This window comes from Alosa alosa, chromosome 14 (genome assembly GCF_017589495.1).
Source record: "Alosa alosa isolate M-15738 ecotype Scorff River chromosome 14, AALO_Geno_1.1, whole genome shotgun sequence".
Taxonomy (NCBI): Eukaryota; Metazoa; Chordata; class Actinopteri; order Clupeiformes; family Clupeidae; genus Alosa; species Alosa alosa.
The window spans coordinates 10,366,471-10,389,024 of record NC_063202.1 but is presented as its reverse complement, the minus strand read 5'-3'; the positions used below and the strand labels follow the sequence as shown (position 1 = coordinate 10,389,024).

At 44.3% G+C, this 22,554-nt stretch overlaps 3 protein-coding genes across 17 annotated transcripts in view; 1 reads left to right on the top strand and 2 right to left on the bottom strand.

The window, feature by feature from the left end:
• mical2a (microtubule associated monooxygenase, calponin and LIM domain containing 2a) overlaps window positions 1-7,396 on the bottom strand; it is a 39,367-nt gene extending 31,971 nt beyond the window's left edge. For 3 of the 15 annotated variants that reach the window (XR_007195596.1, XM_048262219.1, XM_048262220.1), the window contains exon 1: window positions 6,977-7,396. The gene's annotated coding sequence lies outside the window, so the exon portion shown is untranslated. Of the gene's footprint in view, window positions 1-5,380; window positions 5,466-6,976 lie in introns of all 15 variants that reach the window. The other 12 variants (XM_048262215.1, XM_048262213.1, XM_048262216.1 and 9 more) reach the window with 6 other exon arrangements.
• A 1,867-nt stretch (window positions 7,397-9,263) lies between these two features.
• Window positions 9,264-15,137, top strand: dkk3a (dickkopf WNT signaling pathway inhibitor 3a). The gene is made up of 7 exons (XM_048262644.1): window positions 9,264-9,587; window positions 9,864-9,977; window positions 10,306-10,383; window positions 11,889-11,981; window positions 12,963-13,107; window positions 13,921-14,077; window positions 14,460-15,137. Exons 1-7 carry the CDS (start codon window positions 9,384-9,386, stop codon window positions 14,545-14,547), a joined length of 879 nt encoding a protein of 292 aa, XP_048118601.1. The 5' UTR covers window positions 9,264-9,383; the 3' UTR covers window positions 14,548-15,137.
• A 1,129-nt stretch (window positions 15,138-16,266) lies between these two features.
• The window catches only part of usp47 (ubiquitin specific peptidase 47), a 22,725-nt gene continuing 16,437 nt past the window's right edge, over window positions 16,267-22,554 (bottom strand). The window contains exons 21-30 of the mRNA XM_048263686.1: window positions 21,796-22,554; window positions 20,018-20,193; window positions 19,849-19,929; window positions 19,573-19,688; window positions 19,234-19,352; window positions 18,787-18,917; window positions 18,497-18,544; window positions 18,266-18,396; window positions 17,582-17,763; window positions 16,267-16,304 (exon numbers count right to left, since the gene is read on the bottom strand). The exon at window positions 21,796-22,554 is cut by the window's right edge and continues 151 nt beyond it. Of these exons, the coding sequence (XP_048119643.1) occupies window positions 16,267-16,304; window positions 17,582-17,763; window positions 18,266-18,396; window positions 18,497-18,544; window positions 18,787-18,917; window positions 19,234-19,352; window positions 19,573-19,688; window positions 19,849-19,929; window positions 20,018-20,193; window positions 21,796-22,554 (1,781 nt within the window). The remainder of the gene's footprint in view (window positions 16,305-17,581; window positions 17,764-18,265; window positions 18,397-18,496; window positions 18,545-18,786; window positions 18,918-19,233; window positions 19,353-19,572; window positions 19,689-19,848; window positions 19,930-20,017; window positions 20,194-21,795) is intronic.

Genomic DNA, 22,554 nt, shown 5'->3' with positions numbered 1-22,554 from the left:
GTCCTGGCATGAAGACATTTCAACTGATGTCATAGCGTCCACCATATCTAATGCGGGTCATGTTTTGAAAGGGTAAACAGATCGGCAGCTGGGGGTGTAGAGGGCAAAAGCAGCAGCAACAGCACATGGGGCAGATGCACAGTGGAAAGTCCAGAGCGTGTGTTTTCAGTCGTCGCCGTCCCTGTGGCACCGGCGGCCCCTCGTAGAGGATGTGTCAGCTCCTGTCGTGCGGGCGCTGAATGGAGGACTACCCGCAGCAGAGAGGGCCCAGCCCAGCCCTGCAAACACCCAGCCAGCATTCCACAACCCAGACGCCACACACACACACACACACACACATAGCAGTACAACCGCAGCCAGAGCACAGGCAGGCCCCCTTCCAGCTATTCTATATTCTACTGAAAGAGGGGGTGGGGGTGGGAGGCTTTGGCATACTCTTAGTATGAAGAGTGTCACTCAAAAGCACTCAGCCTCTCTAAACTGCAGTTTGGCACTTTATCTCCATACTGCACAATGTTTCGTGTGGTGTGGCATGGCATAAGGATGGTTTAATCAGAAAGAGAATATTAAGAGCAGTAACTCCCATTCTAGAAAAAAAACAAGAAACCTAATTACACTTCCAGGAAATATAACAAGGACACTGGTTCAGGAATAGTGGGAATTATGGGAATGAGCTGTGGGAATAGAGGGAACGCTATTAAGAGCGAGGAGGGAAATGCCATAAAAACGAATGTTCATTTTTCTGTTAAATTTTTCTTTGACACATCAATTAGATGGTGTGCACTTGGCCACCTGGCAGGCACACATGCCCACACGTAATGCCCACTAAATTAAACTTCTCTGTTCATACGACAGCATACGACAGATGGTCTCCCTCAACACCTTTGTGTCATATATGAGGCAGAGAGAGAGAGAGAGAGAGAGGAACGATAATAGTTTTCAAACAAACGTGAAGCCAAGTCCTGCCGATTTAGGCATTAAGTTTAGCAGTAAAAGTTCTAACCTCAGTAAAAGTACAGAAAACATGCAGTCGGTTGACCACTAACAAGTAGATAGAGAGCCCGGACCCAAACGCCAGGAAGCAACTTAAATATGTGGTTATTTCTACTTCATATCGTTCAAAGCCTCAACTCTCTCAGCAATACATATGCTGTGCTAAGTCTAAATAGAGGCATAGAGTATTAATATCTGTCTCACAAAACATTGGGTTTGAATTCTGGTCTAAATAGATGGTTTGAGAAAATAATTAGATCCCACTGCCTGCAAACGCCATGGGGCCTAATGAAAAGGTAGCTCAGGCTGTCCAAACGGCTTGGCCTTTGAGCTGAGGCTGCATTGTGCCCAGTTAAATACCATGACTTCACCAGCTGAGAGAATGGAAAGCCAGTGGTGAGGCAGCACTAGCCCACAGAGCCTCACTAAAACAATACGCGACGATGCGCATCGCGAAAGCGCACACATGCGCACGCTCGCGCGCACGATATCATACACACACATCGCACACATACGCACACACACGCGCATACACGCGACACACGCGCACGCGCATCACGCGACGCGCATACGCACATCGCGACATCATGCGCACACATACGCATTCTCTCCAGCCTTTCTTTTCTTTTCTTTCTCTCTCTCTCTCTCTCTTTTGCCTTTTCGCGTCACACACATGAGCACATGCAAATACACACACAAATACACACAAAAATCTCACAGTACACAAATGTCCTCATTTCAATTTAAGCCACATCTCTGTATACTGTAACAGCCTTTGTTCATGACGTTATCAACTCTGACCTAGTAAATTCCCAAACGTCTGAATACGTGTATAAATGTAATCCTTTAATAATAAGTAATCAGCATTTAGATCTAACAAAACTGTGATGTATTGGAAGTAATAAAAAGAAAACATCTACTCCTCGACATCCCTCAAAAAGTGAGAGAACAATGGAATTTTTAGTTGCCCCATCCTGTAGTCAAGCATTACTGGGCAAGAATTCCAAGGATGTGAAATATGCACCTGTTTCGACTGGCAATTTAACACCAAGGAGACTTCTTATGAGATCACTGCTGCCATGCTTGAGAGCAGTCCATTAAAACAGAAAGCACAAAGAAAATACAGAAAACCACCACTGAAACAGTCTGACCACTACTCTTCGCTTCAGGCTGGATGCCAGCACAGGTTTTTCGGCCAACATAAAGAGCCAGTCATGCAGTGAACGTTTCAGAGGTTTAGAGCCTTGGCTAATCAGAGAACACACCCTTTTGATTTCAGTGCACAGGCATATGGTAATGAGGCAGATTTAATGAAGTGATATTCCCTTGACCACTCCACTCCCACTCCTGCCCCATGTCACCACCAGATACAGTATGCGGCACGCCAACATATTCGCTCTCTGGGGGAGGGGGGGTCAGGTTACACTGTGGATTGTGGTTTACAGCTATACAGTAAACACATTGTCCTTCTACAGAACTATGCAAGGATAGAACGCAAACAAGTCAAGTTGGGGAAGCTTCATGGGCTGTTCATGAAGAGCCTCTCTGGCTGTCAGAAAAAAACAAGAGGAAGCTGATGTCACCCAAGGAGGAAGTTGCAGGAGATCTGGGAGTTACACACAGCATGTTAATTATGCCATGGCCCGAATCAGGAAGGAACCCAGTTTGCACACTGTGATAAGCAGGCCATGTGTCTGAGAGCAGAGGGTCTGGATGAGAGAACAATGTTTCCCGGTGCTTCTCATGGGTTGACTCCCTTGCACCAGACCAGAAAACTATTCTTCAAGATCTCATAAAGCTGGTCATCCAGACACACACACACACACACAAAAAAACTGCAGGCCTCGTCTTTGTAGCAGTTGTGCCAAAACAAAGGAAGATTCTCTTGGAGAAGAATGAAAATAATGCTGTTATCTGGCCAGAGCTAGCCGGTCTGTCCGTCTAGCAAGGAGAAAGTCATTAATTCACACAGAAGCAAGACCCAGAGACGTGCAGCAGCTGTGCACTGTCTCAGCACTGGTCTGACCCAACGCAGTGTGCGTACCACCTGTCCCCTGCTCTCTGAAAACACTTACAGACACTTGAGAGAGGGAGAGAGAGAGGAGAGAGAGGGGAGAGAGAGAGAGAAAGAAAGAAAGAGAGAGAGAGAGGGAGAGAGAGAGGGAAGAGAGAGAGAGAGAGAGAGAGAGAGAGAGAGAGAGAGAGAGAAAGGGGAGAGAGAGGGGGGGAGAGAGGGGAGGGAGAGAGCATAACCTACAGCTTACTTATGAAAGGTTTGACAGATGCCATCATGGCCACTAAAAAAAATTTCAAAGTAGTATGGCACGATGATGTTCACACTAAGGAGTAAATGCTCCAGTGGAAAACCACCAGCACCACCGAGTTAACTGCCATGTAATTCTGTCAGTGCGTGTGAAATATTCCTCCATGTGCTCATGTGCTTTATCTGGGTCCACTAGTGCGTTTGTACCCCCTCTGGATATAGAGCGCAGAACAGGAGAAATAGCTTTCAGGGGTGACAGGCAGGTCTTGTGCTTAAGGAAGGAAGCAAGTGACCCTGAAGACATCTGCTCTCTCTAGGCCATGTGATCTCCTGAGTCATAAAGGCAACACATATGTCTCTGACTGGTACCGGCTCTACATGGCTTCAACCATATAGCATGAGTCATGGAAAAGGAGGGCTTACTTCCTTGACAGGGAAATTAAACTTTCACGTCTTCTCTAAATCTCTGCTGGCAAAAAAACAAGAATTTGAGGAATATATCATTTTAATAATACACATGAATGTTTTGGGTCTCTGAATCTGTATCAAGGCTGGCTAAATCTTCCAAGGGTTTATTTCAGCATATGAATATGCTAGTCATTGCATTGTCCAAGCCTTGTCCTGCATTTTTGTCCCAATCCTGTACAAGTCCTGCATGCTAGTCACTCTTCCTCTTTCCTGTCCCAATTACTAACATCGAGGGAACGGAAATGTGGGTCCGTCTTTGCTTGGCTCAGAGAGGGAAACATGCCTGCTCAGGGAGGAAATAGAAAGTTTAGCGACCTGGTCGAGGAAAGTGTTCGCAAGGAGAGAGGGGACTGTACATAATTAATGCTCAACCTCGTTGCCTTAGATACAATGAAAGCAGCGTTGACTTAAAAGTTCATCTGGTTTCTTTATTGGGACGTCTGGGTGGCACTGAACTCGTTGGAAGAGACTGCTTTGATTTCTGAGTGGTTAGCTCATGTGCCTGGTTTTAAAATTAGACAAACCTGCTCTGGTCGGACTGCTCTGGATGGAAAACACTGTATTTTCCCCCTTCAATGCTGAGTTTAAGTCAAGCTTTCTCCAACCACTAATTACTGACTTAGCTGCTGAGATCAGTAGCTGTGTTTTCACTCATTTTTGTTGATTTGGACCCGAACTAAACTTTTCTACGAGAGTCCTCTGAGAATTCCCAAATTAGCTCTTTTATGGTCTTGTTTGTAGACCCTAATGAGCCATACGATTTTTTTTTGTCTCTCTCCTGTTGCCACCTTTAAGAATTTCCACTGAGATAATCAGTTCAGCTTTGTTCAGACCTCGGCAACTCAGCAAACAGTTTTAAATAATTATGAACACTGAGGACTAAATGTCAGTTCCTCATCTGTTATGGTTTCTACATCCCACAACGTTCGAAAGTTCTGAACCAAATAGTATCCTTGCTGAAGGACATGCGTTTTTGTCAAATGACCAGACCAAATATGGTGGGAGTTAACTTGATGATGTCATAAAAGCGGCTGCTTTTCCCCGGCTGCTTTTTTTTAGGTACACGCCTTACGTCATTTCTCATAAACAGGTTAAGTTGTTTTGTAGGAATGTAAACACAGTGCATCATTTTTAAGAGGACAAAGGCATATTACCTTCTAAACAGTTAAAGTGAAGAATACTTCATCTGGAAGTATCACTTTCGGGAACATGGCAACCAAATGTGTGTGTTTTTTGCCACAAAGCTTCAGAATTATGCAATATGACAGCGTAAGAGGCCAAAAACGCAGAGAATTCCTGAGGAAATTCCAACGAGACAAGAAAAAAAAGGGTGGTTTTCCAATGAACATAAAAAGCATGCAACACTTATCGAAATCCTGTGGGTCTGAAACCCTTAACTGCACTCAAGGAATGTGTTGTTTCAATGTACACATCCAGACAGCCAAGCCAGACACATATTCTCCTTAGCATCTCCTCATACAAGATCTCTGAGATCTCCCTGCAATACAAACAGACTTAAAATTGTCTAGGGACCTGCAGAAGGCATTGAGCCATTGTGGGATGCACAGGAAATGATTGTTCATTCAAAAGAAGTGGTTGGTGGGTGGGTGGGGGCGGATTGGTCTGTTTGCGTGGCTGTCTCTCTGAATCACAAACCTGCTCGTGTGCAGCATTCTTTCTGTCAGCTCCCCTCACGCGGTCACCCTCGCAAAGACAAATCACCCCAGACGCCTCAGGCAAACTGGAATACACACGCCGGCACAGGAGCACAAATCAAGACAGCTCTGCCAGGAGCCATACATTCAATTCACAGATCTGAAATTCTCCACATTCTCTAGCGACACAGGCACTGGTCCTACAAGTCCGACAGTAAACACTGCTCTGATCATGTCTGACTGTAGCTCTACAGTAGGAGCACACATCTATTATAGGTCACTACAGAAAGTCAGCCAGTTCACAGTATTTTAGTCCACACTGTCACACACAGGGGATAATCAGTTGGGTTAGTGTTGCACAAGCTATTGACTCCAGAGGGGAGCAGTCAAAGTCAGAGTTATCTTACTCGTGCTGCTAAAGCGATAACTCATCTATCTGTGTCTGTATCCATTTGTGTTGATGTTTCCCTGTCCTTCTCTGCCCAGTTACACAACACAACAGCTTAGCTTTTCGTAATTGGAACAGATATCCAACAGTCAATACATACAGTCATACAAAATGATGACATCTCATTCTGTTCTTTTCACTTGCCCTCTACTACCCACCATTGACGCGAGAGAAGTTGTGAAACTCTGACTTTTACAACACACAGTTTAGGGAGAGGCTGGACATCGAGATGAAAGAGGATCTACACATTCTAAAGGCTTCCTTTGTCATTTATGAGGGACGTCAAACACACTACTTCTGTAGTTCCACACTACTTTTGTAATTGTAGTTTTTGCAGTATTAGGTTTTACTGTATGGGTCAGTAATTCTAAATAAATGAATGTTCCCTCAAAATTATGCCAATGTTCTATAAAATTATGATGTATTGAGGATGAAGTATAAAGTATTAATAAAAATGATCTATTTCGCTGATTAAAATGCAGTAGGCTACCATTGTTTTCAACAGAGTGTAAATATTTAATGAAACAAATGTAATGAGACTTCTATTTTAGCAGTGATCATTTTAGAGTGCACTGGCACTGAAATTAACATAATTTAACATAATTAAATTTGAAAGAGTGCTTTTATCCTTCAAGACCACTGAAAAGGAAAGTCAGTGTCAATCATACAACTAGCCTACCCCAACTGCTGCGAACAAGGTGAAATCTGTTCCAACTCATATTCATAAGCAGAAACGGACGGACAAGATAGGCTAAATAACTAGACAATTTCACATGGCCAACAGGGCTGTTGAACATATCATAAGAGTTAAAACCAGAGGCTTAATTATGAATAATTTGTCGAATTCAAACATATTTTACAGCAGACAACAGGCTATACCTTCCCGAGTTTAGAACTGTCGTCTATAACATGCAAAAAACAACAATTCGGAGGAATAACGTGTTACATTTTGTACGGGGCTGGAAACATTTAACACTGTTCGTGAATAATTGAATGGTTACTTGGGTTTAGAGAAGTCCAATGAAACCGCATGGTTGGTAACAAAATAGAATCTTGGTCCTTCAAAAATAATAAGTGAACGCCTGTCACATGCGACCAAAGCGCAGTCTATACTGATAGCGGATACAAGCAGTGGTTTATACTACTTACTTCATATTCCTCTGTCGTCTTTCAATTTGCCAGGTAGCCTGATATGAGTTACGCGGCACCTTCACTCCTAGTTGGTTGCAGAATACCTGTAGTAAACAAGAGTAAAGGAGCCAGCTACTTCAGGTGGACACTGTATCCTACCAGTAACAGTCAGATCCGTCTGTCAGTCGTGTGAAGGCATGTTTCGGAGGGAGCTCAACATTGAACCTCTGGCTTGTTTTTGAAGGCGGTGCTCAAAAACGCATCTTCCAATGAGAAGTACGCCGACTGAGTCTTTGACAGCGACGCAAACGTCCTGTGTATTGTTATCACAGTTGATATTTTAAATCAAAATAAATAGGCCGATCAACGATTATTATTTATTTAAAAACTGTGCTCCAATTCTTCAAGAATAGCCTAATCCTGTGAATTCCAATGGCGTGCGGGTAGAAGTTGCCTAACTTCACTGGAAAGAGTGCCTAAGCCTAGGTGGCACATGGATGCAGTAATACGAAAATGTGCACTGGGGCATAAAAATATCTGCAGCTGCTCTGCATATCACTGCACTGATTTTTTAAAAACGGTCGGTCACGTGAATACCGCAGTGCATGTAGCCTAGTCAGCCTCGTCAACTGCAAGACGAGAAGACTTCCAAATTCTTTTTTTTTTTTTTACAGTGGGCTATAATTTTACTGTCGAGAATGACAGGTGATGAATTATTTAAGGTAGCTCGAAAAGGGAATGTTTCACTATTAGCTTAACAGTTAGGGTAGGCTATAATAATTCATTATAGGCTATTAATTGTTGACGCTCGCCTTCAAACTTTTCCCTCAAGGTGGGCTATGTGAGAACTATGCTTTGAACAACTTGCTGTGTAGCCTATCAATATAAGCCTTTTAACGCAGCTTCCAGCCTATATGGCCTATAGCCAATACATTTAGGGGGTAGACCTACTGTAGGTAAACAGCTCTCTCCACTTGTGTTAAAACTGACCTGGATTACAGTTGACATGTCCAGGTTGTTCCAGCAATGAGAACAATGATAGTATACTGCTCTCTACCTTCTGGCCAGCATACTTTCAGTGGAAACGGCAGGTGATCGACATCGTCATATCAACAACAGGTTTCTAACAATATGCCAGGGTCGTGTTTGAGCTACCAATAGGCATTCGACCTTTGGTCAAGGGTGACATTATGACAGTTTGTTTATGTAGGATACTATTGCAGTCAACTTTAAGTCAGCTTGATATCCTGTGCCGCAAGATGAATGTTAAATGGAGAAGTTAATACGCACTAAAACTATAAATAGGAGGAACTCATATAAGCTGCATCATATCTAACTTTATCTAGGGTCTTTGTGTGGGGTTAAAATGATCGTTTTATGTAAACAGCGCCACTCTGCGGTCACCTTGTTATAGTGTGACGATGGCAAGATTAGTTCAAACATCCAACAGTAGCCTACATTCTACAGCAGAGCCCACCTCACCAAAAAAAAAATGAATGTCTTCTATTTTCCTGTTGTATTGAGTTGATGAGAAATTAAAGGTAGTTCAATGAATGAGGTTATTAGCTCTGCATTTGCAGTCCAATAATATGCACCTGGTTTACCCAGGTGGGCAAAGCACTCTCTGCGCCGATTAAAATGTCCAAAGCCTATTGACCATCATATCATACCAAAACACATAAAGACAGAGACATCAATAAACTCATTAAATCACTATCACCGGCCTGCCACGCGATGGCGTGCTCGGATCATGAGTGGTAGCCGATGTCCCACTTCAGAAGACACGAAGTTGCCATCCTTAAACTCTCGGATGCAAACTACAACAAAAACTCTCTTTATTGGTGGCCTGTTTCTCTCCCCATTAAACTTGAAATGGTTATAAAGCATTTATTGAAGAGACAGGATTGATCTTACAACCAGCATTTTTTCCGAGAAACAGGCCACCACAAAAAAGTTTTTGTAGAATTGATACGTTTAATGAAACCAACATCACATTAGTAGCCTAGTGTGGAGCGCAGGATTCCTGCCCAGGCTGCCCACCGTCCTCTGGCTGGCATCATTTGCATATGGCTATGAAAGCTATGAAGGCTATGAAGGTAACTGAAAAGTTTCAATGTTATTACATTTTAACAGCATTTGCTTCCTACAAAGTTTTAGTTCTAGTCTATTTTTTTATTATTACGTTGTCTGTAAGAGAAACGTTGCCAGCAAAAAGACCTTCCAATTATTCTTGCTGTTTCATCGCTGTCCTCCCTGTCCTGTCTTGGCATCTTGCCAAGAGTGGCACAGCTGGCTTCCTTCGCGGTGCCACATGACAGCATGACAGTGCTGCTCTGCTTAGATCCATTGCACAGCGCATACGGAGGCTGTGGACTTCCGAGAACAGCCTCATTCAGCGGACAGAGTAGCTTAACACTGCGACGAGATGATGCTCTTCTTCGTTCTCAGCCTGTGTCTGTCTGTCGGAAATGGCATTCTACCAGATATGCCAACAACCGTGGATTCGGACGTTAACTGCACACTCCAGGCAAATGTATCCCAAGGTCACGCAACCTTAAATGATATGTTTAAGGAGGTGGAGGAACTGATGGAAGATACGCAGCACAAATTGGAAGACGCGATGCACCAGGTTGGTATTTCTTTCTTTTTTTTTTAGACAGATGGGCATTGACAGGCGCTTTTCTCTGTAAGATAGCACAGGTTCATTGCCAATAATCATTGCAATGCATAACTATAACTATAGCTAATGTTATCAGGCATAGTAGGCCTACATTCTGCAATAATGGGGGTGGATGCATGACTGAAGATAGGTATCATCTATCTTGTATGTAAATTATGTTATTATGTATAGCCTAGGTGAAGGGAGGATGTTGCATTGTTTTTATAAGGTTAATCTGTCATTTAGATAGACAACGAGAGTGCGAAGTCCAGCTCATATCCACAGGATTACCATCATGAAAATATCTCAGAGAGTGTGCCCGCAAATCAGTCCAATCACCTCCTCAAGCAGGCTGAGAAGGTAGGCCCTCACCTCACATCCGCTTCCTCTGTGGAACTCTGTTATGGGTTACTATAGGCTAACAATTTACTTGGTCCAGTATTCAAAGGAAATGTTGTTATGTCTTACAACTGTACAGCAGACATTACCATAACTTAACGTAATCTAATGATATATGTATTCCTTCCGCGGCAAAGAATGTATCAGGTTTTCTAAAATAAAGACGTAAAGCAGTTGTGGTATTACAATTTCATATAGATAAATATAATTCTCTCTAGCCCTTGATCATTGGTTAGTTTTTTATGTGTGTCTGTAATGTGTTCCGGATTGAATCTGTTTGCTCACTCAGGTGACTGATAATGCAACTGTAGAGACCCACTTTCCCAGAAGTGCGATCCAGACAAGCAAAGAAAATGATATTAATCATGTGAGTCCTTCTTGGTGTACTCTTTTCTCCTCTGCCTATAGACTGAGCTAGAAACATGTTTTCGGGAAGTCATCCTCCACCACCAAAAGGATTCGTAAACAACCCTAGTGTTGTCCTCTTGATATGCTATGGAGGTACCTCTGAGATGGTGACTGTGCTCCACCACGGAACAGAACGGAATGGAACATTATCTGTGTTCCATTATGTTCTCCTCATCTGCACGGTCACACAAACACAGAACATACAGTACTCTTAGAAAGACAGCTAATTCTCTCTCATACAGACGTGAGTTAGTCCTGAGAGGTCTTCATGCCACCACCCTGTCCTTCAGGGCATGTGTCTGTCTTGACAGCACACTGATGAGGCTGCTGACTGCTCACATAGGATTTACATTCAGTGCTTGAGGCAAGGCACTGAAGTACTGAGGACGGCTGGCAGACGCAGATAGTGCCCAGAGGAACGTCATTCAGAGTAATGAAAACTATGTTGGAGTGTTGGGAAATGTATGGCGTTGTCGATGAAAATGTACTGGTAAACAATGTGTTTGAATGTTTGAGTGAAGCAAGTATACTGTAGGTCAGCAGTGCATAGGTCAGCAGTGCCTGTAACTCCGTGGTTTCATTGATGTTAAACAGTGACAGCTCTGAAGTTCTTTTTGGCGCTGATTTCGATGTGGGGAGGTTTCCTCTTCTGTCCTGATCCAGGAATATTTATGAAGTAAAACGACAAAAAGGGGAAACTGCATATTTTCTTAAACATGTTTTTGGATATATAGCCCTCTTGTCTCAGATTTAAGTTCAGGCCAGTGTTTGCAGGGTCACTAATGGTTCAGCTAAATATTGCTGAGATCATATAACAGCTCTGCACACACAAGGGGCAAGTTTGGAGTCCCAGACTGCTTGAGAGGCCTATATGCTCTTCTGTGGGCCATACATGACACCTCTATAAGCTTCTGCTATGCAATATGTTTTATATATATTGATTTATGATTTATAATTTCAGCATTGTGTTGAATTAGCTTATGGTATAAAGCTGTGCGTAATGCACTCAGCTTTAGACTGTGCAGATGTTTCTTATTACAAAACCACAGCTAGGGTCAGTATGTGATCATAGCTCTCAATTCAAAAGCCAAGCATCACAGGTCGGGTCAGCCAAAAAGATAGCAGATAGCTAATGGGAAACACATAATGGCTGTGGAATGCTGAGAGGGCGCACAGATAGCATAAAACACTCCAGTCTACAGCGCAACAGCTCAAGACAGGCGTACTATCTGCATATGAATGGTTTAAGCTCAGCACTATATCAATTATATAACATCTATTTGTGAACAAAAATGTTGTTTCCTTGGCAGTCACAACGTAGATTGCATCGCATCTTTCAGAAAGGATGGTCTAGAATCTTTGCATTCGGACAGGATACTGGATCCTGATGCAAACATCGACTGACCTTCTCCATGTCTGAAATGCCCTGAGAGCGTCCTCACCCCTCCCCTCTCTCTCCCGCAGGAGTGTATCATCGAGGAGGACTGTGAGAAGGGCACCTACTGCCTCTATGAGCCTCACCACTCCCAGTGCCTACCCTGCAAGGAAGTGGACAGGGTAAGGCAATTAATGGCCATAGTAATGAAGCACTGCAGTCTTCACGCTGGTGCTAAAAAGTAGGCAACCTATTAAGGAGGGGTTCCGGACATCATCCAAAACAGAATATTCCAAACTATATGGGGCAATGCAGTGTTATTTTACCAGCCTGCATAACTATGTGCAATATGATTTCCCATTAACAAATCAGCAAAAGATGAAATGCCTTTCAAGGAGCATAACTAGCATTTAATAGATGTGCAAGAGCTTACATGGCATTTACGGAATGGTAATGTTACTATAATCCTTTTGAAATGCACTACACAATAATACTGGTCATAGCAGTAAGGGTGTAGAGAGGGCTTTCCCATCGCTGCAGAGGCTGTTACTAGAAACAGACACATAGCCCAAAGGGCCTTGGCTACCCAGCATTGTGACGATATGATGCAACTCTGACTGCATTGTGCCTGCATTGCAGTGTAGCCACAAGTGTAAGTGTAATCAGATATGAGCAGTCTGTGCTTTCCTCCTCTGACTTGAACGTCAGAGTGCAAGACTGGCTAAATATGAGCACTCCGGTGTTTCTCCTGACTCACTGAAGAGGATCCAGATGAGAGAACGGGAAAGAGAGAGGAGTGGAGCCGTGTTTCAGCAGATTTTCTAGCCCCTGCAGCACCGTGAGCGAGGGTGGCGTGGGCACAACATGACAGTCAGAGTACACTGGAAATACTGGCGGTGGCATATGAGTGTGTGTGTTTGCCTGACATATTAAGAATGCATGAGGTTGACCAAGTCTGTAAGCACTCCAGGTTTCTCACAAACACACTGTGTCATGAAGCTGAAGACGGCCATTAAGTCATTTTTCTCAGAGTGGAAATATACAGGATACACGCCATGAAAAGTAAACTGTTTTTATGGCATTAACATGGTGTGTGTGTGTCAGCCTAATGTAATGCTCATTAAATGTTCACTGTTGGCATTTTGTGTCCATGTGGTGGGCAGTCGTGTAGTAAGGATGAGGAATGCTGCTCGGGGAACCTGTGCATCTGGGGCCAGTGCTCTCAAAATGCCACTAAAGGGGAAAGAGGGAGCATCTGCCAACACCAGAGCGACTGCAACCCAGACCTGTGCTGTGCTTTCCATAAAGGTGAGTCTCTCTCTCTCTCTCTCCCCTCTCCCTCTCCTATCCTGCCAAAACCCTGCAACCCAGACCTGTGCTGTGCTTTCCATAAAGGTGAGTCTCTCTCTCTCTCTCTCTCTCTCTCTCTCCCTCTCCTAAGCCAAAACCCTGCAACCCAGACCTGTGCTGTGCTTTCCATAGGTGAGTCTCTCTCTCTCTCTCTCTCTCTCCCCCTCTCTCCTATCCTGCCAAAACCCTGCAACCCAGACCTGTGCTGTGCTTTCCATAAAGGTGAGTCTCTCTCTCTCTCTCTCTCCCTCTCTCCTATCCTGCCAAAACCCTGCAACCCAGACCTGTGCTGTGCTTTCCATAAAGGTGAGTCTCTCTCTCTCTCTCTCTCTCCCTCTCCTATCCTGCCAAAACCCTGCAACCCAGACCTGTGCTGTGCTTTCCATAAAGGTGAGAGTCTCTCCCTCTCTCTCCTATCCTGCCAAAACCTGGAATGTGATTCTTCATACACAAACAGTGAAATGTATCCAGTGGAGATAGTCTGTCTGCATGTGGATTTCATCTCAAATGTCTACCATCTGCTATTTGAAAGTCACTGTTTAACATCCAACATTTGCTTTGAATTTATTTCACCCTGCTTTTATTCGACTTTGGTTTGAACATTAAAAGACCACTGTTTAATTGCCTTTTGAGACAATATTGAGAGAATATTAAATGTGGTCTTGTGAACTCTCAAATTTGAACCAAACACGACCATGGAGGTCCTCTCTCAAGAGAAAAGTCCATTCTGAAGCCAGTTTTTTTTTTTCTGCTCCTCCTGCCCTTCAACAGCCCTGCTCTTCCCTGTGTGCAACTCCAAGCCAATTGAGCGCGAGCGCTGTTACAGCTCCACCAATCACCTGATGGAGCTCCTGTCCTGGGACATGGAAGGGGAGGGTCCAAGGGAGCACTGCCCCTGTGCTGGGGAGCTTCAGTGCCAACACATGGGGTAGGAGGGCCCTGACGCTGTCATTAAAGGGAACCGCTTGACTGACAGGGATAATTAGTGAATGTCATAAGTGAACTGGTAGTCTTGATAGCTGTGATAAATCATGGCCAAGTGAATATGTAAATTAAGTTTAGTATCTGTTCTTCGTTACCCATTTTATTAAAGCATATTCAAGCTTTCAAAGTATCTATCTTCAGTTTATGGCAATCTGCTGTCTCTGAGCCAGTGTAGTGACCCAGAAAGGCTGTCCGGGATATACTGACCTTGCGCACGTAGCAGGTTTGTGGTATATTCCCTGATGTAGCAGGTTTGTGGTATATTCCCTCATGTAGCAGGTGTGTGGTATATTCCCTCATGAATGTATGTGTTGTCTCTCTGCCAGGCGGGGCTCCATGTGCCTACAACCCCAGAACTCCAGCGAGGAGGAGCTGACTGACACCCTCTACTCTGAGATTGACTACATCATCTGAAAGTCCACAGCCCAACATGGAGGAGCAAGCAGACGCACATGTAGACAATCCAGTGGTGGGCTCTTGGTAGGTTAGCGTTTAAAACAACAAGGGCATCCTATCACCATTCCAGCATCAGTCTTCAGTAGTTAAACAGAGCCCACTCAAATGGAACATAACCCAGCTAACCCAAGAACATAACCCAGCTCTAACCCAAGGCTCAACACATAACACCATCACGCCACATAAGTCCAGACCTTTCTACTGCAGTGGGCTAACCATTTAACTAACGCTGTAGGTGTTTTGGCCAGTATATGTACGCTGTTATTAATAATGAGTTCATTTCAACATACTCAACCAGGAGCCTTAACAAGATGCCTGACAGCTACACATTGTGTAATCATATTTATCAGAATACCATGTAGTACTAGCAAGATGTATTTATTTATTGTAAATATAAGGTAACTTGCTTAAATTAAAATGGCAAATATCATCATTAACATTTATGCTCTTGGACTGGTAATCAGTTTTCAGTTGGTTTCCCAAAGACCAAAGTCTCACTGTACCTCAGTCACAGTTAAGCTAAAGACAATAAAGAGTTACTATCCGTGTTCCCCTGGTTTGATTTTGTTGCATGAATAAATAAAAAAACTGTAAGCAATGAAAAGCCATTCCAGCGTAAAGGGACTTCAAAGGTGCGCAAGTACTTTTTGTTGTGAAACAGAAGTCTCTAAAAAGCCTGTAACTCTAAAGGTATGATCAAAAGTCTGAAACTGAGCGTTTTTTCAGTATTGCCATGCAGTTTCTGAACAGTTTCTTTGTGTTAAACAGGTGTTGTGTTCCTTTTAACACAGTGACTAAGAAGAAGAAACTAGACACATACCCTGTCTTCATCATACCTTTACAATTACATTGTTATTGTGAGAACTTCAAATGTTGACCTCAGAGACACATTCCACCTTCAGGGACTTGATCTAGTATTGCTTAAGATCGAAGGTGGCACGCAAAATGAAAATGGCAATGGAAAGATGCAGCTGAATTCCTAAAAAGCGCAGACCTATGACAGCACAAGCTATAAAGGTGACAAATGAACAAAGTAAACAAAACAAAAATGGGAAATTTATTATCTCTTTATTTCTGTATTGGCATGTCTACTGTGAACAGCTTGTGGCGGCACAAGGAGCCTGGTGTATTTGCCCTGGTTCTGTGGTGATGCGGTACCAGGCTTGGGGATGTGTGTGTGTGTGTGTCTGTCTGTGTGTATGTTTAAGTGTGTGTGTGTGTGTGTGTGTACGCGACCCACTCAGTCTGCTTTTCAGTCTACATCAAGCAGCAGCAGCGGTCAGCCCAGTTAAACCCCTCAAGCTCTGGTTACCTGCACAACTCACTCAAGTACCCCCCACCCCAACCCACTCACACCCCAACCAAGGCTCCGCTCACATCGTGCACAAATAAAAAGAAAAGAAAAAAAAAAAAAAACATCATAATCTAAACGAACAAAAGGTTAAATACAAACCAAAAAAATTAAAATGTGTGCCAGAGGTCACTCACAAGACCTAACATCATCATTAAGTCTGGGGTGAGAATAATTTACATTTTTTTTTTTTAAAAAAGGCAAAAAAAAAGAAAAAAGGTAAATGGTGCTCTCTACTTGGTTTGTGTGTCTATCCCTGGAGGCTAGGCAGACTAATATGTACCAGTATCGAGCAGCACCCCCTCAGGGAGGACATATTGTTCCGTTCAGTCAGAGAAGCATTCCAATCTGAAGCTCAGGAAGCCTGAGGAGGTGGCACAGTTCTGCCGGGCGTTGGAGGGACACAGCACCTCCCACATATGAAGGGAGGTCAAACAAGAGGAGAGAAAAAAAAAAGACAATCAAATGTACAGAGAAACAGCAAACCTCAACAGCCATGAAGGGTAGGGCGGGTGAGAGGAAAGCAGTTCACTGACTATCGCTTTTATAGTTGAATGATAAAACAAAAAAAGAAAATGATTCGATCAATCAACAATTTTACACGTCAGCATCAAACTATGATTGGAGTCTGCAGAAGACATTGAAATGGAAGAAGACTAGACTGTGGCTTCACAGGGGCATAGGTGGATGAAGATTTCCAATAGTCACTTTGGAGATGCTCCAATGAGAAAACAAAAAAGTGCACATATGAACAGGGAGGGCTCCCATCAAAACACTCCCCATGAGACAGACAGACAGACAGACAGACAGACATCAAACAGAGATATAGATATATAGAGAGAGATATATATATATATATATATATATATATATATATATATATATATATATATATATATATATATATATATATATATATATAGATATATATAAATGAGAGATATATCAGAGAAAAAAAGGCATGAGGGAGCAAAAAGAAAAGAAAAGAATGAAAGTAGTGGACAGACAAAATCAATGTCGAGAATAAAAAGGGAGAGTGAAGAGGAGGATCAGATCGAGAGAGACGGGGTAAAGAGAGAGAGAGAGAAAGAGAGAGAGAATGAGATAATCTCTTTATGAGCCTCTCTGTTCCTCTTGTGCACCTCCCTCTGAACCTGATGGGTCTGATTTGTCTGAATGGAATTGGATTTTTGTGTTTGTTTGTTTTTCTTCTTTTCTTTTTGATTCACAAATGAAATAGCTTTTGCACATCCCTTTAAACTTTACAGTACAATAAACTATAGTGCACAATAGTTATCAGAGCCACGCTATACCCCGACCCCCCTCCCCCTTTGCAGTTCGGGGTGCAGGGCCGTCAGCCCAACAGCACTAGGTACGTTGATTCAACGCGGGACCCACGCAGGGACGCGGGCTGGGGGGGCGCTACGCAGCGGCAGGCAGGCCAGCGGGAACAAAAAATAAAAGTTTTTTCTTCTTTTATTTATTTAAAAAAGAGAGAGAGAGAGAGAGAAAAAAAAGAAAGAAAGAAAGAAATGAGAGAAAAAGAAAGAAAGAGAGAGAGAGAAAGAAAGAAAGAAAGAGAGAGAGAGAAAGAAAGAAAGAGAGAGAGACGACGCTTCGAGGAGGAAGCATGGCCCCGGCCTGGGCCCTCAGTCCCAGGGGGGGTCTTTTGGCCCGGCCAGTCCAGGTAGATCTTCAGGGCCTTCTCTTTGCGGGGCGAGTAGCTGACACGGTGGCCCGTCTTCAGCAGCCGGCTGCTCTCCTTCTTCATCAGCTCGCTGCGCTCCTCCTCCGACAGCTCCACCAGCTCCTCCGCACTGTCCCTGCAGACGGGCCCGGAGAGGAGGAGGAGGAGGAGGAGGAAGGGAGGGAGAGGGTGAAGGGGGGGGGTGGGGGAGGGAGAGAGAGGGGGAGAGATTACGCACAACTGCCACACATACACACACACACACACACACACCTCTCACAACTGCAGAATAACGTATTGAAATGCCATTGACCTTCACACAATGGTAAAAGAACATTCCAAAAACTGGCTCAATAGCTTTAAGGTGCAGAAAGGGAAAAAGGCCAAGTTGAGGAAAATAGAAATCAACAACACACTTTCTCCAATACAAACTGAATACAGTCAAGAAAAATTCTCAGGGAAAATGAATATTATATGTAAACACTGTATTTATTTATGTATTTATGTGGTGCGTTGCCTTTAAACAGGAGTCTGTGGTGCGTTGCCTTTAAACAGGAGTCTGTGATCTTCGGGAGACTAGTGAGAGGCAGATGTGCAGAGGTATGCGCAGCTGGCCAGCAAAAAGTCAGAGGGATTACCTGTAGAAGACCACAGCTCCATCATCACAGATGTAGAGAGGCCAGACGTTGAGGGTGGACACTTTGGGGTTCCAATCTAAATCCTGATGAATCTCCAACACAGAGATATCACAAGGAAATGTCCCTCGACCCTGAAGAGTCATACAAATATGCATTAAATACTGCCTGAGGGAAACCAGTAATACCAGTGTGATCAGAATTTTACAAAACGGCAGAAAATGGCCACCATACCTTGGCAAACTCCAGGTTTTCAAGGGAAATCCCACTCAGTTCACTGAGCTGTAAAATAACCACGGAACAAAACTCTAATGATTTATCACACAATACTTTAATTTCCAAGCAAATCACTGTTAGTACACTGCTCACTAGCTCCCTCTAGTGGTCAACTCTTAAGCCTAGAACAGCACAACACACACATGTACCGTAGTTCTAGAATGAGTAGCATTAGAATTATGTTGTACATGTGTGGTCTGGATCCTCATCTAAAAACACGCACACAGTTTTCACAGTTCTCCATTCACCTTTTCTTTGAGTTCCTCCACACTGCTGCTCTCCAGCACCACCTCCTGGAAGGGCTCCAGCTTCATCTGGGACGGCCTCCAGCGTCGGGTCAGCACTGCCAGCTGGGACATGGACTTCATCCGCTCTGGTTCTGAAGCACAAACAGGCCACTCTCAGAACCACTGGTGTAAAGTGTGCCCACAAAGTACAAAAAAAACCTGACTGGGTCAACTCCTTGCCTTTAAGTAGCTCTGAAGCACAAACACAGTTAGTGTTAGTGCACCTCCCAAAACAGACTGCACCATCTCTGCGCCTTTAAATAGCTACATTGGTTTGTGTTGTTTCTCATATACATTAAAAGGAGACAGCATTGCTCAGACATTTACATGTACTTTCCACACCAGTGAACCACCCAGACAAGAGGCTACTATTTTCTACACATCAGAATATTCAAACTTGACCTTTACCATCGAGAACCTCCAAGAAAACCTCCCAGTTGCTGGAAATATTAATGTCTTCTTCGTAGACGTGGTAGTCCAGAAACACCGTCCCGGGGTTTTTCCAGGTCTTCTTCCTGAGACGAAATCTGACCACAAAGGAAGACAGGTCATTAGTATTCAGTGGCGGCTTCAGAGCGCTTTAGTCACGAGACAGTCATCTTTCCAAAAGGTTAACACTCTGACTCCCACACTGATGAAAATTCATCATTTTTATGGTCTAACGACGTGGCAGTCCCATAAACACAAGTTCATGATAATCACTATGTCATCCTCTGTGTTGGCATGCGGTGTTGGTGGGTGACTCACCTGTCGATGCTCAGATCCAGCTTGCACTGGTCCTTCAGCAGAGGCTGGAGCTCCTCTTTGGACTGCCTCACGGTCATCCCTTTGGCAAACACTGTGTCCACCAGGAACTTACAGGGCTGGGGGAAGGGGACAGAAATAACACGTTGTCAAACTATTAAAGCTCAGTGTGCCCAGGACACATAACCAATGGTGCGAGTGTGTGTGCATGCATGCGTGCGTGCGTGCGTGCGTGTGCGTGCACGTGTGTGTTCACAGGACTTGTGCTTTAGTGTTTACCTCTGGGTCATTGACGAGCAGTTGATAAACCTTCACTCGGTACTCTCCTTTCTTCAGCGCCCTCCCTAGCCGAATGGTTATCTGCAAGAGCACAAAGACACGCTTCATGAATCAGATACAGACCTTCTCCAATTAGCACTGCATGAGCCGACGTGTAAGGACGACTGACCTTGTTGTCGTCTGAGAAAGAGGACAGCGTCTCATTTAGCCGGACGCTCTCAAACTCCTGGTTGTTGGCATAGACGCGGAACACTTTGAACTGTGTGGACGCGACGCCCACAAAGGGTTCCAGGTTATGCTTGAACGCTGCCAGTGTGATTCTCTTGTCCACGTGGACCAGTAGACCTGCAAGACCAGAATAAGGAACAGAATTGTGAGGACTAGTCATTTCGTTCCACATGAAATCGTACTTAACTTTACTACATAATATTACATGAAATACTTGCTACCCTCAAAATGCTATCAAATACATAAAAATGACACAAGCCAGGGCTCTACAGTGTGCCCATTTCACTCGCACATGCGAGTAAAAATGATGGCGTGCAAGTGCAAAAAAATATTTAGGAGCACTGGTGTGAATGACTTCTAACCATGTCAATGTTTGTCTACAAAATACACCGCAATATCGAGAAACATTACTGGTGCAAACCATAGAATCACGTTGTGAATGCAGCATAAAAACTACACCTCCCATCAACGTTAGCAGTTTCGCATTGTGACTCGCTAGTAGTCGCTTCTATCAAATCCAAGAGTGCGCAGAAAAAACGGAAAGTTAGACTAGTCAGTCAAGATGCAAAGATTGAAGAAATGAGTTCTTCTATCCACCGAATTCATCGGATATAGGAGGAACAGGATGAGATTCTGAGAATGCAGTGAGAGAAGGAAAGGTAACCTAACATGCCTTTTAGCCCAGTTGACGTATTGGCTGCAATATGCAAAATATAGCCAGAGACGGTTGATAAAGTTGTATATTAAGGATCTTTGATATAGCTGTAGCGAGCAGGCACAAAGTAGCCTCCCGTAATACTCCCATTTTATGGTAGAACGCTACGGACAACTCCAGGCTTCCACGCATGCTTGTTTGTTTACACTGAATACAAGCTGAAGTGCAAAACGAAAGTAGGCCTAACGTAGGCCTAATGTTTGCCTAACTGCCCCCATCAATGCAGATATTTCAAATAAAAGTATAAAAAAAAAATATATATCCTTGATATATCCTTGACTATGTTGGGTTTTGTGGAAGAGAAAATGGACTGTTTTAGTAGTAGGCTATTATTCAGTATGCAGTCAAATAGGTCACCATAGGCATATTTTGATAAGCTACAGATGGATTCACAAATAAATAAATTAGCCTACATTTGGCAGGATACTTGATATACAGGCTAAATGCAAATATGACAATGTATTATAATATTTTACATTAACAAAATGTAGGAAAATAGAACAGACTGAAAATAAAGTAGGCACTGATCTTTAAAATCCTGTTTCCTGTAGCCTAAATGTTGTCAGTCATTCTTAATCTTTGCAATTGGTGCAGTGGCATGTTTAACTGTTAGCTGCAGTGTAATGTTAGATTATGTGTAAGTTAAGTACAGAACTGACTGTGCGCCCAAATTTTTGTCTGTGCTCCTAAATTTTTAACTTGGGCGCACAAGTGCTCCTGGAAAAAAATGTTAGGTGTAGAGCCCTGACACAAGCATTATAAAGGACATGCTAAAAAAATGTTCCAGGTTGTACTAAATTGTGCTTAAATCTGGTTAGCATCATAACCACGCTGTGCTAATTTGTTAAAAATTGTTGCATTCAAGTTAATTCTGCAAACCCACCACCACAAATGGAATTCAATTCTGTGGGAAACACTGAAGATTATAATAAATCTATGCCAGATTTTCTCTACCCACTACGGCAGACCGCTGCGGTTCTGGACGATGAAGCGTAGGGACTCACATTTCTGTCCTTCTCCCATGCCTTCCTCCTGCGTGTAGGGCTCAGCCCTGAAGTAGAGGTACTGGGCCTCGTTCTTGCTCTTGCCGTTCTCGTCGTACTCGCTGTCGGTGCCCGAGTCCTCCTCGGCCGTGTCCCACGTCTCCTTCTTGCCCTCGTGGGACTTGGAGCGCCGGCTGCTGGTGATGCTGTGCGAGTCCAGGCCGTTGGCCAGCGGTAGCGGGCCGCTGCTGTCGGCGTTGCACAGCGTGTCGCTGCTGTGGCTCGAGCTCAGGATGTCGCTGTCCACTGAGCTCGTGCTGCGGTCGTTGTTCACGTCCGAGTCCGAGCGCTCCTCCAGCGGGAATTGGTTGTCCGGGTCGGAGGTGGAAGCGGCAGCGGCACCGGAACCACCGACGCTCCCGCTGCCCCCGGCGAGCGTCCGGCTCTCCTGCTGCGGTTGCAGGGGCTGCTGGGTAGCCTGGGGAAGGGTGGCAGTAGTGGCGGCGGTAGCAGCAGTGACCGGCTGCGAGGTGGACGGCGACTCCGGCTCCTGGGCCAGGGAGCTGATGTGCTCGAACTCGCTGTGGTCAGAGCTCTTCTGGCTGCCGCTGCCGCTGCCACTGCTGGCCTGCTGCTGCTGCTGCTGCAGGGACAGGTTCTTGAGCTTCTCTGTGCTCTCCTCCAGGATGGCCTCCACAGACTTCCTGCTGCCCTTGGCTCCCCCCTCCAGAGAGTCCTCAGAGTCCCCGCCACCGCCACTAGGGGCGCCCGCCTTGGGGC

Bases quoted from the DNA above. Each gene is read 5' to 3' on its own strand.
- dkk3a (XM_048262644.1), top strand. From the start codon at position 9,384: ATGATGCTCTTCTTCGTTCTCAGCCTGTGTCTGTCTGTCGGAAATGGC. The intron at 10,384-11,888 runs GTGAGTCCTTCT...TCTCTCCCGCAG, and splicing joins AAGAAAATGATATTAATCAT to GAGTGTATCATCGAGGAGGA. The intron at 14,078-14,459 runs GTAGGAGGGCCC...TCTCTCTGCCAG, and splicing joins CTTCAGTGCCAACACATGGG to GCGGGGCTCCATGTGCCTAC.